Below are 18258 nucleotides of genomic sequence, written 5' to 3' on the forward strand. Positions count from 1 at the left end.
CATAGAGCTTTTATTTTCCCCTGTAGTGCTCAGGCCATAGAAGCAGCGCTTTTGCTGCCCATGTGTATTATTTGTATGAAGAATACCTGAAAAATGTAGTGAAGAGAGCAATTTCTGTCCTTAAATTAAAGGATTCAAAGAAGGGACTTCAGTTTCTTTCTTAATATCACAGGACTTTCTTCACCCTACAAAAGCAATAGGATATATTTATGTCTTTACTTCTCCCACCTTCTAAATACAAGAGCGTTTTCATCTGGGCCAAACCTGTATGGTGCAGTTTCCTTTTTGTTCGTCTAAATACTGATTTGAACAAGTAGGTGCGCCAATCTGATTGTCCAGCACCTGGTAGAAATGTAAGAATATGCATGGGGGGGTAATTGCTCTTGACAGGTTTTTCCGGACTGGTTTTATTTTCTTCAGATATAGCAGATTGCATTAAAGGAATGCTTTTGTTCTACTTCAAAATTGAGAGAAAATAATTCCTAGATGCTCCTGTTACGTGCAGCTGAACTGAACTTGGTCATGACTGGTGGCATCCCACCCATGCCCTTCCAAGGCATTCAAACCTTTACAGTTTGGCCCAGGAGAATGGGTCTAAACCAAGGTTTATTTATTTTTTTTTTTAAAATCCTGTTAGTCTTTATTAAGTCTACTAAATAAAAGAACGGTATCTGCTGAAGGAGGAAAATCAGAGTTTTTAAAACTTACGTATCTGAAAATGTATGATACAACAATTAGGGTTCAAAAGAATTCTAAGAATTCGTAAGTTCTGGCCACATGGTTAGGTGATGCATTTTAATATATTTTGCTATACACAGTGGGTCAATTTTAAATTCACGTTTTTCTATAAAAAGTTCTTTAGCCTATAGGAACTGAGGTGTTCTGCTGCTTACTGTGTTTGTTGTGTGGCTAGAGTAACTTGTAAGAATCTGCAACTACAGATTGCTTACATGGGGAACTGATTTGTGACTTAGCATTAAGGATGTTTGGTGTTTCACGACACTGATAACACAGGCGTGACAGTCTTTGAAATCATCTTTCTGTCTAAATTAATTTTTATAAAAAGATTGAGGAACTAATGAAGTGTTGCTTGGCAGTAAGGATGCCTATATGAAAAAATGTTACAGTTATTTTAATGGACATTTTTCAAGCTTTTTCTTGTTTGCTTGCTTTTTGCCTTTTTTTTTTTTTTTTTTTTTGATACAGATGTGTTTCTGGCTTTAAGCTGTATGTTTTGATAAAATTTCTGTACTTAACAGTGTAACTGTTCATTTCTAAAGCCTGCTTGTGCAGCCTGAAATGGTAGGCAGTGGTTGCTAAGAGACATACCATTCAAATACATCCACAAGTGTCTATGTTATGGAGGCTGCTATTTTGGAAAATTTATTTCCCTTTTCTATGTGAGTTTAGTGTCAGAATAGTCACATAAATTGTGGAACTCTTGCAGCTTATCCATAAAAATAAGACTTCATTGTTGAAACCTGACAACAAATTGGACATATCAAAATAATTCTCTCGGTCTCTTAAATGGGAGACTGAGTCTTAGTTCAGCAACGTTTCCACAGAGGATCTGTATAAGAGAACTGGAAATATAAATACTTTGCTCCTAAAAGCAATCCAGTAAGAAAATTAAAAACATAAGTGTTTCCAGCTGTTTGCTGTCTTTGGGTGAAATTTGCTATTTGGGGAAGGATGAGGTGACTATTTATTTATTTAACTGTAGACCTAATTGAACAAAGCAATGTGTTTATAACCTCTGGAGGGCAGCTGACAAACCTCATCGGTGCCTCATGAAATTCCCACCAGATTCTTACTGCAAGGAAAAGATAGTGGGAGCTCATTACAAGCCACAGAAACATCCAAAATAATGAAGAATGTGTGCATCAGTCCTAAACCTGCATGTTAGAAAGCAAAATCCCAGACAGTTTAACAACTTTAATCATATTTTTCTGTCTTTTTCTTTTTCGCCTCCTCAAAGTTGTGTAGCAGGGATCAGGTGGTATACATACACTGACGTAGCTACTTATAATAGGTATTTTTAATTTATCTATTTGTGAATCCGAGATAATTTTGTTTTCTACCATTCATGCAATAATTTTCTGACAGTATCTTAGACGTTTGTAAGACCTGTTTGGCAAACTGTCTTCGTTTCTTTTGCAAGACTGGTACTGGTTTACAGTTAATTTCTTTTTCATACAAGAGAGATACTGGTCACTTATGATTACTATGTTGAACTTCCCCATTTTCTGTGTATTTGAGGGGGTGGAGATTTTGGGGTTTGGGTTTTCTTGTTTGTTTGGTATGCTTGGTTTTTAAATGAAGTTAACCTTCTTACTCCAAATGTCTGCCAGAACAGGCAGTGTTGTGGTGTCAAAAAAGATGAAGAAGGAGGGGTCAGGGGAAGCTCTTATTTTTGTGTAGAGGATTCAAGGGGAATAGAACACAGGTCTGCAGGTGATACTTCTGGTGCTCATTTCATGCCTTAATTCTTAGAGGCAACTTCAGGTGTCAAGTGTTTCAGGATGGATTTTGTACAAGGCACCAGCTGGTGTTCTCTTTTGACTGAATACCACGTAATCATTTTGCTGTTTTAAAATCTTAAACAGTTACTTAGTAAAGGTGAGGTTTCTCCTGTTGTTTTGTTGGGGTTTTTGCTTTGTTTTGTGGTTGTTTGTTTGTTTGTTTTTTCTGAACTGGATATTGAAGTTACCATTTTGTTCGACCTGGAGGATTAATTCCCCCTGATACTTTCATTTGTGGTGGTTGGTGGAGATCCTGTAACAGCAAAGCCAGTGCGTAGACTTCACCATTGAGTCTTTCCACAGCGTGAAGGCCATGCAATCCCTAGGAAGGCTTAAGAGCTCATTAATATAAATTACAAGTGAAAGATGTGACCTTCACACAATGTTGTTGGAACAAAATATTAGAGCAAATGATGATATTTTCGTTCTGCAGAGTGAAGGAATGCTGGATGGTAAGAGGCAAACTTATTTTGTAGATATGACAGCATCTAGGAGTTTATTGATTTCATTTTGGGGAGAAGGATTTTTATTAGTTGTTTGAAGATTTCCAAAGTTTTGTTATGTCAGAAGTGGAAATTAATAAACTGATTTTCGTGATGATGTGCTGGGGTTACAGCAGATTTTTTTAATACTGTATTTCTACACCTTGGGTAACGCAGATATGTTCTTACATGCATGTGCTTTCGTGAATTTTAACTTTTATATGGAAGTCTGTGTGTTATACCTGTTAAATATCTACTATTTCAGTTCTGTTTTTCCTTTAAACACAGCTGTTGGAGCTGTTTGACAGTGAGGACCCTCGAGAACGAGACTACCTAAAAACAGTCTTGCACAGAATTTATGGCAAGTTTCTGGGTCTTAGAGCATTTATCCGAAAACAGATTAATAATATTTTTCTACGGTAAGTTGTGGAAGAAGGTACTTTTTGCTTATGAACATTTTAGGAAACTGATCTATTACTTATATTTAACTTCTCTTATTTTTTTAGATTTGTTTATGAAACTGAACACTTCAATGGCGTAGCTGAACTGTTGGAAATTTTAGGAAGGTAAATGAGTCTTTATTTATTACCTATCTCAAACTTCCTTTCTGGACATGTCAGAATAGTGTTGGATTCGGAAAAAGTATTACTATAAGCCCTGATTCTGAAAGCAGATGTGTACACATGCTCATTTTAAGTTCACATGCAAGTCTGTCACATCTTTGCCAAGAGTATATAACTGGATGCAAATTACAGCCAAAAGTTTTGGACTGATTTTGTGTGTGTGTGTGTGTGTTAGATTTTGTGCACTTCATCTTTACATGCTGCAGAATTTTATGTTTGTTAGCACACTAACAGTGTGAATATTTTGAGTAAGTTAAATTCTGGTAAGTTAATTACTCAAGAACACCTTGCTTACATGAATGTACAGACCACATAGACAGTCTTATCTGGCAACAGGTTTGTGCAGCTGTTCTTATGATTATTCCTAAGTCAGAGCTGAATTACTACCTAGATATATACTACACTGCTAATATAAAGCAGGAGAAAAGTCAGCACCTGTTTACAAATGGTACGAGCCTGCTCTTTGTAAACAGGTACTGACTGTCAAATTATTTTAATGTAGAAAGTGCTTGTTCAGACCTCAAGAATGTTTTCTGTGATGATAACACTAACAAATATTTCTCTTCTAATTTCTAGTATTATCAATGGTTTTGCTTTACCTCTTAAGGCAGAGCATAAACAGTTTCTGGTGAAGGTGCTGATCCCTTTACATACTGTCAGGAGTTTATCCCTCTTCCATGCACAGGTAGAAATTGTGAAAATATTTTCTGCTGAGTTAGAATGATATAAGGTTCCTTTAGAAATTTAATTGTGTAGCACATAAAAGGTGGGGGGAAATTTTCAAAATGTAGAAAACATGCAATAGATTTTTTAAAATATGATTTCTATGATATATGTCTTGCTTCTGTTCTGATTAGATAATTAGAAGTGTGACATACATCTGTAATATTTTGGGGTTTTTGTTCAGTAGTTAAATTCTCTCTTTTGGTTTTCCTCTCTGCTATTTTTTCATTCTCACAAGTCTGCCTTTCCCATTCCCTCTCCCAGGAGGATGTTTGGGTTTCCTTAGTCTTGTGCTGTCAAGGCTCTTCTTCACCCTGGCAACTTTCCAAATACTAATGCCCACATTTTTGCATAATCCTTAACATTCTCCCTTGCAGATTCCTTAATACTGCATTTACGCTCTCATACATCTTTCTATACATTCAGCTTTCATGACATAATTTTTCCTCTGATAAGTGATACCTGTTGCCTTTTTCTCTGATTTTCAGATAGTGCAGGCTTTTTTATGCTGATAAAACTGTGCTTTCTGAATATGTTATTCCAGGTTTTAGCTGTGTCAGCTCATCTTGCAAGAGTTTTCATTATTTTGTTGATCTGTAAAATGTGTAAAAAGACGCAGTTTCAGAGAGTAACAGAAGCTTCAAAACATTGGTTGTATGACTCAATCTAGAATTGCAAGTTGCTCTGATTTTTGTTGTATATGCTACTTTGTACCCTAATTTTTTTAAGAATGTGTTCTGTTGGGTTTTTTAACTGAACTTTGAGTGGATTTGCACAGTGCAAACTATGCATCTCAGTTTAAAATTGGATGCCATTTGAGAAAGCTGTATAGCATCTTACCTTGAGTCTCTCTTTAAAAAAAAATAATGTTTCTTTGTGATTTCTTCATAGAAACATTCTAACTTTATTTTCTTAAATCTTTACTGCTTCACAGCTGGCGTATTGCATAGTACAGTTTCTGGAGAAAGACCCCTCACTCACAGAACCAGTAAATATTTCTTTAATACTTTTTTTTGTGTATCATAAATGGCTTGCCCTTTTGAGAGAAAAGTAAAAAATCTAAATTTTTTTGCCTTCTAATTTAGGTTATTAGAGGTTTAATGAAATTCTGGCCAAAAACCTGCAGTCAGAAAGAGGTGAGTGATACGCTACTGTTAACAAAACATAAGAGTTATTTCGTTCTATGATAAAATAGGCAGGGAATCTTTAGCTATTCCCAGGTACATAGCACATGCTGTGGTGGATCTTGGTATTAATTCTTCTAAGTGATTCTCCATACTTCAGTTCTGTTTCTTTGGATGTTTTTGACTATGAAGAGAAAAGCTTGATAACTGTGGTTTCTATTCACAAAATCTGCAGAGAATTTTTTTGTTTCAGAAAGGAGGATAGTTGAGGATAAATGGGAAAACTGTTAGATTTGGAATAGTTTATACGTAAGGCCAGTATTTTTCCAGGGAGGATGAAAGATATTTTATTGTCTGGCATTTACCTGCTAAACATGTAAAAGATGCAGTTAGACCTTTGCATTTTAATTTCAAACTTGATGCAAATCTGAGTTTCCCTAATGAGATTTTGTGGCACAGCAAACCCAGTATTTTGAATATTGCTTCCAAAAATGAAGTAAAATTAAGAGACTCTCCGTAGTTAATAAAGTATTAAGCCTTGGCCAAATGCATAGAATCACAGAATAGTTTGGGTTGGAAGGGACCTTAAAAGTCTCCTAGTTCCACCCCCCTGCCATGGGCAGGGACCCCTTCCACCAGCCCAGGTTGCTCCAAGCCCTGTCCAACCTGGCCCTGAACAGTCCCAGGGATGGGGCATCCACAGCTGCTCTGGGCAGCCTGTGCCAGTGCCCCACCACCCACCCTCACAGTAAAGCATTTCTTCCAGACAATTCTTTGTATGAGGCTAGGTTTTCAGCATGGATATACTGGTGCAATTCTGAGTTTTGTTGTAAAGGAGTACTTTAAATACAGCACTTGCACATGCTCATCTTCCTTCTTTTGAGAGACTGAATCCGGAAGCTGCTAAAGGTAGAACTGATAGCATTTTTTGAGAGGTGGTCTTGCTGAGCTAATAAGGCTTCCATTTTTTCCCTGAAGTGGTATTGGAGGGTTAGCAGCATTGTGCTGATTAAGATTATTCAGAGGTTTTATATTTAATGCTTCCTTCCTTGTCTTTAGGTCATGTTCCTAGGAGAGCTGGAGGAAATCTTGGATGTAATTGAACCATCACAATTTGTCAAAATCCAGGAACCCTTGTTTAAACAAATTGCCAAGTGTGTCTCTAGCCCTCATTTTCAGGTCAGTGGTAAAGGTTATTGCTTGTATAGGAATGTGTAATCTCAATTTCAGACATAATGCTGCCCCAGATGTAAATAGTATTTTATGTTATGTGGTTTAAATTACTTGTCTTCTGGATTTCTATGGAAGAGGGTATGTTGCAGTGGAAGTTTTAGTTTTGAGGTCCATGAATAACTTGTTAGATGTGCCAGGGGTGACAGCACAGCACTTACTGTTCTGAGCCACGTAAGGCCTTAAACTGTATCCAAACAGACTTGAGCCCTTCTGACTGTAGGTTACAGGTACTCATCATATGGCCTTTGGACCGATAGACCACGTATGATGTATTTGTTCCCTTTTTTTTAGGGCAGTATTGTGCAGCATTCTTGTTTTCCTGCTTACTTCCCTCTGTATTAGAGGTGATAGAACCCATAGCCTGTTTTCTTCACATTGTGTATGGGAAGAAGGGGAACAAACAGGATTTAAATTGAATCGTATGTCAAGAGGAGATAGGATTCGTGGCCTGTAGCGTCTTTTATGTTAAGCTAGGTGATGCATCTTAGCACAAAGGCAGATGTGACTGTTTTTCGCTCTTCCTTGGACTACATTTGTTTTCAGCATAATTTAGATCAGTGTTTTCCCTTCTGACCACCCCCCACCCCTCCCCCAGCTCCTCCCCAAGGTGATTATTATCACTGATACCTTCCCCACACTTAAGATCTCTCCTCACTTATTCAACCCAGCTACTGGGCCTTTCCCTGTCTCCTTCCTCTGGTATCCCAGCACAGCTCTTTTCCTTCCGATTGCAGTCACAGCAGTGAGGGAAGGGGGTGATGAGAAGTCTGGCTGCTCTCTCTTCTTCTCCACAGCTGCAGCGTTAATGCAGTGTCTGCACCTGGTCATCACTGAGTAACAACATATTGCTCAGGGAAAGAGAGAGTGGATGCTGTGGGATCTGAATTATGGAATAAAAACTTAATTCCATTAATGCTTCTTATACTACTGATTAGAGTTTTAATTCTAAAGTAAATGATACCTGTTAATTGATCTTTGTGAAATTTCTGTGATTTGTTTTTCCTTCAGAAAATTACAGAATTATAGGTATCTGAATTCCTGTTAATATTTTATTCTTTTGACTCAAAGGTGGCCGAAAGAGCACTGTATTATTGGAATAACGAATACATCATGAGTTTGATAGAAGAGAATTCAAATGTTATACTTCCCATCATGTTTTCCAGTCTTTATAGGATTTCTAAAGAACACTGGAATCCGTAAGTTTTTGCCATTACACTTTATCTTACCATTTGACATACCACTGATAAACTTAGGGAATGTCAGCTGAATGGAAGAGATCCAGACCCAAAGCTGGTATGAGCAGGTGCAACTCTGTTAATGCCAATGTAAATTAGTCTGTATTTGAGCTTGTCTCAAAATGTTTTTAATTATCTGGTATGTTTACAAAAATCACTACCTTATGGGGTAAAAATAGACCTTCTCACAAGTTGGAAAAAAGGGAAATTAGATGTTACATTGTTATTGAAGAAAAAGTGTTGCTCATCAAGTGTTTTGCCTACATGGTTTTTATAAACTGGTTAATGTCTTAAGCCAGATTGTAAATTGTCTAGAAGAATATTGCTTGGCATTAATAAAGCTTTGTGGCTGTATCATGGATGAGACCGATGCTTCTGGTACTGGCATTTTTCTAAATGTTTATGAATCATAGATATCATATTCTTACACTAGGTTGCTTTTTCTAAATTTATTTAAATACAGCTGTTCTCTATTATGCACAGTAATTGACCAGTTGCTTCATATTGATATCTTGTTAATTTGACATTTTTATTTTTAAACTGAATGATCTAGTAGAAAGTGTTTTAATGAAAAATATTATTGCAGTTAGATGCCATGTAATCTATAGTTTAGTTGAAAAGGTTTTCTAAGTCAAGATGATTACCGTTTAGTAAACCCAGTATTTTTAATGAGCTGCATTACATTCAGGTCCCAGTTGCTTTAAGACCTTACTGTAAAGTATTCGTAAAATATTTTGTCTTTTTAGACGTTAGTCTTTTTGTTCTGTACCTACTAAACCCTCAAGTTTGTATGCTTACATGACGAAGCTAATGCGATTGGAAAGCTGTAACCAATGCGGGTGACAAAAAGACACTTTCCGTGGCGTAGTAGAATCACAGAATGAATGGGTTGGGTTGGAACAGACCTTGAAGATTATCTATTTCCAGCACCCCTGCCCCTAGATCAGATCCAGCCTGGCTTTGAACACTTTCAGGGATGGGGCATCCACAAATTCTCTGGGCAACCTGTTCCAGTGTCTTACCACCCTCGTAGTGAATTTCTTCCTAATATCTAATCTAAATCTGCCCTCTTCCAGTTTAAAGCCATTCCCCCTTGTCCTATCCTTACAGGCCCTTGTAGAAAGCCCCCTCGCCAGGGTACCGCATTACCGTTCTCCAACCTGCCCATGTTCCTGCCCAAATTTATAAGCACATTTTTAAATGTAGGCAACAAAGAAGGAAGTTTGTTGGAAGAGGTGAATGACAGACAGAGGTGTGTGGGAAATGGCACATGGTTTGTCTGATACATACGTTAGCTCCAAAGGTTTCTGACACCTGAAATGCTGATTCACTGCCTTGCGGCTAAAGAGCTGTTTCTTAGCAGCCCCGTGTGTGAGCATGATGACCATCATAGTGGATCAAGAACTGGGATCTCTCGATTGATAATCTGTTCCAAATTCTTTGGAAGTTGTTTAGATTGATTTCTTTGCCTTCTCCCTTTTCAGTTGCTTTGTAGTTTCTTTATCTTCAACTCTGCCAGGAAGGAATTTTGACCCTTAGATAATCAGGCTATTGGCAGGCCCATCTTACTTTGGAAATTCTAGTATATTTTACGTTAGTTGTCCAGTCAGATAGTGTAAAAGAGTAAGCTGATGCTACCTTTTTTGAACCTTTGTGGGACAGAATGCATTTGAAGCCTTTTTGAAATTATTATTATTATTAGTATTATTATTCTACATAATTTCTTCCTGTAATGAACAGATCACGCCTGTCCTGTTTTATGCAATTAAGCAACTTAAATTCAAATAAACAGTGGTGTGTACTGGCTCTCGGGAAAGGTCAGGAACAGCGATAAGCAGAGTAGGCAGGCATTATATATATATAGGCATTATATATATATTATATTATGTGTATGTATATAAATATATAAATTTATATATATAAAATGCATAAGTTTTCATTCTTTAATATGTATGTACACACACACACCGTTTTACACAGATACTGCACCACTCATCTGAAGGATTTACGGGTTTTTAAGAATTTTTTTACTGTACCAAAGTAAAAATGAATATGAAATATATATGAGTACAAGGAAATCACTCTTGACATACAGCTTTGTATTTTGCATAGATGCACTGAATATTCAGCTTCATAGAAAAATTATAAGGAAATATGAATCACTCCTATTTTGTGTTTAAATTCTATTCTTCCTGCCAGCATAGATGATTTGAATCCCTGGAGTTGCATTCAGAATTGCTCCACAGCATGAGGGAAGAGTCGTCTATAGTTATATGTAATAGCTTTCTGTTGTTACCTTTTACCCTGGAGTTTTGGTTTGCTCCATTTAAGTAGTCAGTAGAGACATGAAGGCTGATTCTCACCTTTAAATATGTTAATCAAAAGTAGTTTCACTGAAATCAAAGAATTTACATTATCATACTTGCAAGAGCAGAATCGGTTGCAGAAATGCTGGTAAGAGAAGACACGTTTATTTCATGTTTGTTTTACCTGAAACTAATAAACTCCTTTCTTTTTTCTTTTTTTAATGTTTCACAGGGCTATTGTGGCTTTAGTCTACAATGTGTTGAAGGCATTTATGGAAATGAACAGCACCATGTTTGACGAGCTGACAGCCACTTACAAGTCAGATCGTCAGCGGTAACTTTTTAAAGCTTTTTTTGTCAGCTGTGCATAAGGCCTGCTGTTTAGTTTTTCCCTTACACTCAGATGCGGTTGCATAGATGCAATGCCTCATTTTTCCCCTTGCATGCTCTTTAGCTTTCCTTTGCAAGATATAAGATAATATCATGCACAGGTTGTTCTTTTACCCCTTATGAAATACAGTATCCATTGCATTGCTGGGAATCTGTATTCCTCATGGAATTTCTTTTGACTCTGCATTCCAAAAGACTTAAATGTATCGAGATCTTCAATAGTAAAAGAAAACCAAGGTTTTAAAGATTAACACTTTACTTAAAGGCTTCAAAAAAGTTACACTGAGGTTTGGAAAGAGACATGAGGGAAAACCCTAAGATTTGATTTTCCAAACTACTGTTCGTAGGCTAGATGTAACCTCAAAGCAAAGAGACATCTCTCAACTCTTTCATATCTTATTCAGAGGTCTTGCTGTGTCTGTCTTCTAGCATGCCGGCTCCATTAGATACACCGCTCATACGAACATTAGTTCCACCCTAGTAAAATGCTTTTTGTCTTTTCTTGTATTTTCCTTAATTTTCATTTCCCAATTATAGTGCAGCATCTTTTCTCAAAAGTTACAGCTTATCCAAAGTGTTAGGTGAAAACAGTGAGGAAACTTGAGGAAGTCTGAGGAACAGTTTGCAATTTCATTTAAGTCATACCTTTTCTGTGACTCAGGGTTCCCTCAGGCAGAGCAAAGGGCACTGTATGTGCTCAGACTTTGTTAGGTTCTATGGCCTGTGAAGTCTCCTGGAGGCCACGTTTTTTAAATTGTGTGGCCAGAGTCACACTGTCCTTGTGTTCAGCTTCGCTGTTGTAAGAAACAAAGTTTAATACACACAATAAATAATCTACATTTAATAAGTTAGTTCATTAATACAGTATTTTACTTTTAGAGGCTTGGATGCACCTTGCCAGATCAGTTCTGAACAGGTGTTGATAAATAAGGCTTAATCTGCTAGTGCAGTTGAGGCAACACTGTGTGGTTTTCTAGCAGAAAAGGCAGAGAATCTTAGGGATGGTCATCTAACCCAGCCATTTGCTGAGGAGCTCAGTGACTTGAACCAATTTGTGACTGCGCTTTGCCTCTTAAGGCGAGGAACTCTGCTCTTAACAGGACCAGGCACCGTAGTGGTATGTCCCGTGTCTGGATAAGGGGTAGGGTTTATTGACCGAAATGCACAAAGAATTTTTCTTGAATCTACTGATGTTGTATCTCACATCAAGGCTGGTGCTAACCATTTCACCATTTTTATTTACATGTTTTAAAACATGTAAATACCTTAATGTATAAACTGGGATTTTTACCTTAACGATTACAGAAAATCTTTGGCATCTTAATGAAATCATATTTCAAAAGGGCAGCTTTGAGACCACTTAAAGCTTGAGGAGAAATATGTTAAATGTTAATGACTGATAGGTCAAATAGGTAAGTTGGCTGAGGTGATCATCCTCTAATAGTCTTTTAGGTAAGCAGGCATATATTTCTTAATGATTAGAAGACAAATACGGTAAGTAGCCTGAAAATGTCAGGCTATTTCACGTTCTTGTATTTAATTTTAAATACTTTAGAATCTAGTGACGGTGGGCCCTTTTTTCCTCCTTCTTCTTTACTGTTTGTCAGGGATTTATCTGAAAGCTTTTTGTATTTTTATACATTTAAAATACTCTTGGGAAATCAAAGTTTCAAATAAATGAACCGGATGTTGGCATTTGGACTGAATCAAGATGTGTAGGGATGTTTCTAAGCTGCTGAAATATTTTTCAAGAATTCTTTTCTGTGACTGGCAGAGAATCTGTATTTCTATAACTGTTAGATTTCCATTTCATCTGAAACTAAAAGGTAAGGTAATAGGAATTGAAACCATTTTGTACCTTGCAGTGGTCAAGGAAGTTTATTCAAAGCAAGCTATGACAGAGACAGGAAGTTCAGAAAGCAAATAACGCAGATAAAGTAAATGTTAGGTTAGCTGTTCAATTTTATCAAATCAGCCATTAAAGTCTGTTATTAAAGGAGATGCTATGTAGATCTTGTAGGAATTTGCTAAGGAAAATGAGTAAGTCACTGAACAAAAGGCACGTCTTGTAGCTTGAACTTCCCCTTGGCTGGTACCTAAGCTGTATGAAAGTGACCAGCCAATGTAAGTCAGAACAGTGGTTCTAAAAGAATAAGGGAATGGTTGTTCTAGAAAGTGCCTGTTATATGTATGATTAAAAAAATACCTTCCTTAAATAAATAAATCTGAAAATAATTAAATGTAAGTTGGTCCTGAAATGTAATTTTTTATAATCATGATATATTTGTTCCATAGTAGATGTCCACTGCCATTTTTTTCCTCTGCATTACAAATGAGTGTCTATGAACACTGTCACTTTGTTCAGTTTGGTTTATATTGTTTCCGTACTGTTTCGTTTAGTGATACTGATGGTAGGTATCAAAAATGAAAAAAAAAGAAAGAAAGAAAAATTAGGAAAATTGAAGTTGTGTTCAACAAAATTAGTGCTGCTAATTAATGTCAACTTTATATTTTTTAACATAAATATTCTATAGTCTTCTGTCCTGCTAACTTTTTGTCTTATTTCATCTATCAGTGAGAAGAAGAAAGAGAAAGAGCGTGAAGAACTGTGGAAAAAACTGGAGGATTTGGAATTAAAGAGAGGTCTTAGACGTGATGGAATAATTCCAACTTAACACAAAAACAAAACAGCATTATTAACCTGTGGAGTCACACATTTATGTAGTAGAAGATGGAGCAACAGTTTTCTGTATTGTGCAACTTTACAGTAGATTTCACATTTGTTTCATTATTACAACAGCACTGTATATACCTGTCTCTAAGTAAAGGAAAAAAAATAAGGACTTTAATCCAAAGTTTGGACAGCAGATGGACTTCTCAGAACTTTGCAAACATAGTCATTGTTTTGACCCTTCTTTAAAACCAGTCTTCAAAGATCTGTTGATGAAAATTGCGATGTGGAATTCCATTGTGAGGACCTGTTCCTTATTTATCGTTAGCAGAGAGTATAATACAACTTTCAAATGTGAACAATCTTAAAATTTAGCTTGTCTTTCTGCTAAACTGTTAAGTGTATTTATAGTAAAAGAGAAAAAAGACTGTCATTTCCTTATGAGTTTGTGTAACATCCTCCTTCTCTGGATAACTTTACTGTAATTTGACTTTTCTTCCTTTTGCACATCTTCATAAGTTGAATGTCCATTCAGATCAGGGCCCTGAAAAACACAGGTCCTGAATAAAAGTTTTGTTTACTGGTGTGAGCATTTTTTTTTTAGTACCAGGCTGTCTCTGGTGCTTCCTTAATTTGAACATTAGGAGTTAAAAAAAAACAAGTAGGTGATAAACATAGTAGTAAAGGGAGCTTTGGATTCATGCACCTATTTATTGCAAATCCAAATTTGTGTCCACAATCCTTTAAAAATGGGCAGTGGTAACACCCTGGACTTCAGTACCTAACCAGTATTAGTGATGCGGCATTGGACACACATACGGAACTTGTTTTAGAAATACTAATTGCTAAATTATTACAGTATGTTTTTATTCGACCATTTCGAAAGAATAGACAAGTGCTAAACAGTGCAAGGATGAAACTGATCTCCAGTGGTTATGGATCTAATTGGAAATCGAGTTGAGATAGCAGTTTGGACTGTTTGGAGTTGTTGCCTTACTTTTTAATATGTATTTATAAAGTGTTCCAGCAAAAGAGGATGTAGCCTCTAAGAAACATACTGTAGTGTTTTTGTGGTTCTAGTACTATTACTCATCACAGTACCAGCCCTATGGTCTTAGCTGGAAAGGATTCTGGATAATATACTTCTGCATTCTCATCTGGATGCTCATTCCTAACTACTGTATTTGTTACCAAAAGAGGTTCTACAAATGCTACTGAAAAAAATTCTGGAAATCCTAATGTTCTGAGTATTAATAATAAAGTTTAAAATGCTTTTATATCAAAGGTGCATTGTGACCAAATTGTTTAAAACAAAAGAAAAAAAAACAAACACAAAAACAACGAAAGAGGGCTGTATTATAAGTATACATTATTGGCTATCTGCTTTGTATTTGAAAGTGGAATCTTACATCTTTGGTAGGTAAAATGCTGATAAGACTTATGTACAGTATATATTTAGCTAATGCAGTTGCATTATTATATACCGAAAGGTATGTGTTTCAGGATTTTTCTCCAGGATGCTTTTGAACTGTTATAGACGTATGACAACAGTGAATTGATAATCCTAAACCATCAATCCAGCAGTATTTACAGTATAAAACTGAATTGGTGTTCATGAGTCTTTGTGATAGTTGCAAACATGAATTTATGACCTGTTGCCATTGATAGAAATACAGTATAAATACAAGCTTGTATATTTTTATTCCTACCATTTAAATATACAGTAGGACTTGAAGTTTTCTTGTTTTCAGGTGTGGAAAAGAGGTAAAAAAGAATTCCCTCCTAGACTACTGACTGTTTCAGGATTATCAGGTCACAGTTTGTATTCCTGGGTCTGCGCACACAAATGTTGTGAACAACGATTTTGTAAAAACTTGGCACTGTTAATTCTGAAAAAAACAAACGTGGAACTAGTCTTATGCAACACCAAACACAACATGGTTTAGTGGGATTAATATGAGCTTCTTTTAAGAACATTGACTGGGACGCAATGTAAATTAGGCAGTTACTGTCATAGTTGAAACATTTTATTTTAAAGTGCTGAAGCAAAGGTGCAAGCTGAAATACTGAAGATTAAATAAATTTATAACAAATCATATCCCTTAGCCCATTGATTTTGACAGTCTTTCATTTCTGTTACCAAAAAATACTTGCTAGTGTGATTTCTGTGTGAAATGATCTTGCTTTACGAGAGGGTGGACTTAAATTCATGCTCAAAGACTATGTTCAATTGTGAAAAACTGAGATAGAATGCAATGCAGGAAGAAAAGATTAATATTTTCCACCTGGTGGAGTAAAACACAACAATATGAAATTAGAAAAAGCACCTTGTCCTGTACTTAGAGTTTAGGTGAGTGTTGTTTGTTCATAACTATTTTTGGTTTTGACATGATATTCTGGTGTTGATCATACAAAACTGATGAGAACCTGATGGGTTGCAATATTTTGTTAACCTCTGATGTTACCTCTGATGTGGGGATAGTGGGGAGTATCTAAAGTTTATAGATGATTTATCACTTCCGAGAAGGAATGTTTCTTTTTAAGTGAACGAGACGATGTGATATTAGTCACTTGACTCTAAAAGGCTGATACGACACTAGGTTGCACGGTGCAATGTACATGAAGAAGCACTTGCCACAGTGATACGACCGTACCCCCGGGATCCACTGTTTGCCGCGATCCAAATGCGATGCCCTGGCGCTCTGCAGAGCTCCCACTGGTACCCACTGGAGTTGTAGGCAAAGGCGGCGGCAGCATATGGGCCCAAGTGTGATCAGTGCGTCTATTTAATTATGCTTTCATTTGCTTTTTGAGTTCCAGAAACTACCTTATTTGTGTAAATGTTTTTGTTAAGTGCTCGTACAGCAGTTGTTGGGTGGTCGCTCGTATCCTGTGCCATATTGGTTTCAGGAGAAAGGGTTGCTCTCTGGTAAAAGGAAAGAGCTGCATTTTCAATACTAGGGCATTGCATCAGGTTGTGGGGATAGAACGACTGTAGAAGTTCCTCTCATATACTTTAAATTGGGCACACATTGCTTTCTTCATCTTGCAAGTCTCCCTTATTGTTTTCCTTTCATTGCTTTTTGAGTGTTTTTTGTCTCTCTTCCAAAGGTTGGAATGCTTTAAATAAAAGTATTCTAATGCCATTGGAGTGTTCGCTAGCGGGGTTACAGTAAATTTAATCTTGGTTTTGTTAGCATAAATAAAAGGATTTGATTTATTTTTTTATCTCCTCCTATATATGGAAAAATCAAGGGTGTTAGAGCCAAGAATTGCTTGAGTAAGAAATGCAGCAGCTGTACTTAAATGTGCGTAAGTACAGCCTCAGGCTCTCATGCTCCTTATGGAAAGGAAAATGCATTAGGAGCTTAAAAAACCTCTTTATTGTTTTGTGAGGAAGGGGAAAGACTAGATTCTTCTCTTCCCAAGTAAAACTGAAATAATCTGCTTTTATTTCTGTCTTGGAAAACAAAGATGGCCTTTTCTCTTAATTGTGTAACAATACCATCCCAAAGCAGTTGCCCTAAAACAAGACGAAGGTGACAATGCTCAAGGTTGAGGAATGTTTTTGTTTACATGTGGCTTTTTTCATTTTTGGCTCACCTGCTTCCCTTAGCAGCTCTGGAGTGAGCCACAAATTAGTTTTTCTAGTTGGTATGTGCAGCAGATTTTGTATAGCCCAGTATTCTGTTTTGAAGTCTATGAAGCCGTATCTTGAAACAAAATGGAATTAATTTTGATTGAAAACTTTTATCCAAGTGTTGCTTCGCATCCACAGAAGCATACGCATTTTATCATGACCTCTCTGAATACAAATTTTTGTTATTTGGATCACTTACTGTAAATATGTTGTATTCATAACCTCATGTAACAATGAGGAGTTTTCAAATATAAATAGTACTGATACATTTCTTGTTGTTGTCCTATTTTTGATTGTAGTATAGCGAATGACCTGTCATGCTTTTTGTTTCAAGGCTAGCATTAGGTTCATAGATCTTAATATTTTAGCATTTCATTGTTTAAGCAGGAGAGGGCAGCAAAAGTTCATTTTTCCCCATAGGAATGCTCTGGTCCATTACTGTTTTTAAATTTAGATGCATTTAACTATCTGTGGGTAGGGGGGAAGATGAAACATTTTTTATATATATTAAAAGGTGCATATGAAAATATATAGACTGGTCCAACCAGACTGTGAAAATGTCTTCTACTCTACACCGAAGTAATAATAAAAGAAGAATACCTTCCACCTCTGGATAAAGTACAAGCAGGTCTTAAGCTCTTGGATTCAGATGTCATTCTTTGGAAATAGTTTACTTTCTTAAAAATGGTATCAAAGAAACTCGAACTCAATGGTGCTCCCAGCTATAAATGTGTAATCTTCCTCTTTTGCACATGCTCAAGAGGCTCTGTACTGCGGGCGCATCTAAATAAAGAAGCAATGAAGTGTTTTCCAGGTGCTTGGCTTTTTATTCCACCTCCCCCCATCTAAACTGCGGTGAACTTCAGCGATAAGTTACCCCCTCGCATGTATTGAATATAAGAGCAGGTATCTGAGGAAAAACAAACCCAAACAATGAGGTGGTAATACAAGTTGCTGCCAGAATTACTGTAGAAATGCTCAGTTTTCATTTAAATTTATTTTTTTTAAAGGTCCTCTATGCTGATGAGCATCCTTGTACTGCACACAGCCCAGCCTGTGAGGGAGGCAAAGAGCGGTGGATACAGAAAAGAGGCATTAGAGCCACACGGGGTTCTTCATAAACCCTTTGAGCCTTAAACTTTGCAGCTGGTGAAGGAACTTGCTCTTTTACAGCATCATTCTGCTGTTTCGGTCCTTGTGCTGCCCTGCCCTGCAGTTTGGAAGCGAAGAGAAAGGCTCGAGGCTGTTAAGTACGTGGGGGAGACCTGGAGAGACCACGGATAGAGCCTGGTAAGGGGCAGTGCTGCTC

At 36.7% G+C, this 18258-nt stretch overlaps 1 protein-coding gene across 4 annotated transcripts in view; it reads left to right on the forward strand.

Annotated features, from left to right (window-relative positions):
• PPP2R5E (protein phosphatase 2 regulatory subunit B'epsilon) overlaps positions 1–17758 on the forward strand; it is a 77449-nt gene extending 59691 nt beyond the window's left edge. For 2 of the 4 annotated variants that reach the window (XM_037394244.1, XM_037394247.1), the window contains 9 exons: positions 3293–3423; positions 3511–3570; positions 4204–4312; positions 5285–5338; positions 5436–5486; positions 6534–6653; positions 7776–7903; positions 10481–10582; positions 13214–14647. In XM_037394244.1, the coding sequence (XP_037250141.1) occupies positions 3293–3423; positions 3511–3570; positions 4204–4312; positions 5285–5338; positions 5436–5486; positions 6534–6653; positions 7776–7903; positions 10481–10582; positions 13214–13313 (855 nt within the window). In that variant the 3' untranslated portion in view covers positions 13314–14647. Of the gene's footprint in view, positions 1–3292; positions 3424–3510; positions 3571–4203; positions 4313–5284; positions 5339–5435; positions 5487–6533; positions 6654–7775; positions 7904–10480; positions 10583–13213 lie in introns of all 4 variants that reach the window. The other 2 variants (XM_037394246.1, XM_037394245.1) reach the window with 2 other exon arrangements.
• The last annotated feature ends 500 nt before the right edge of the window (positions 17759–18258 follow it).

This window comes from Falco rusticolus, chromosome 7 (assembly GCF_015220075.1).
Source record: "Falco rusticolus isolate bFalRus1 chromosome 7, bFalRus1.pri, whole genome shotgun sequence".
Classification (NCBI taxonomy): Eukaryota; Metazoa; Chordata; class Aves; order Falconiformes; family Falconidae; genus Falco; species Falco rusticolus.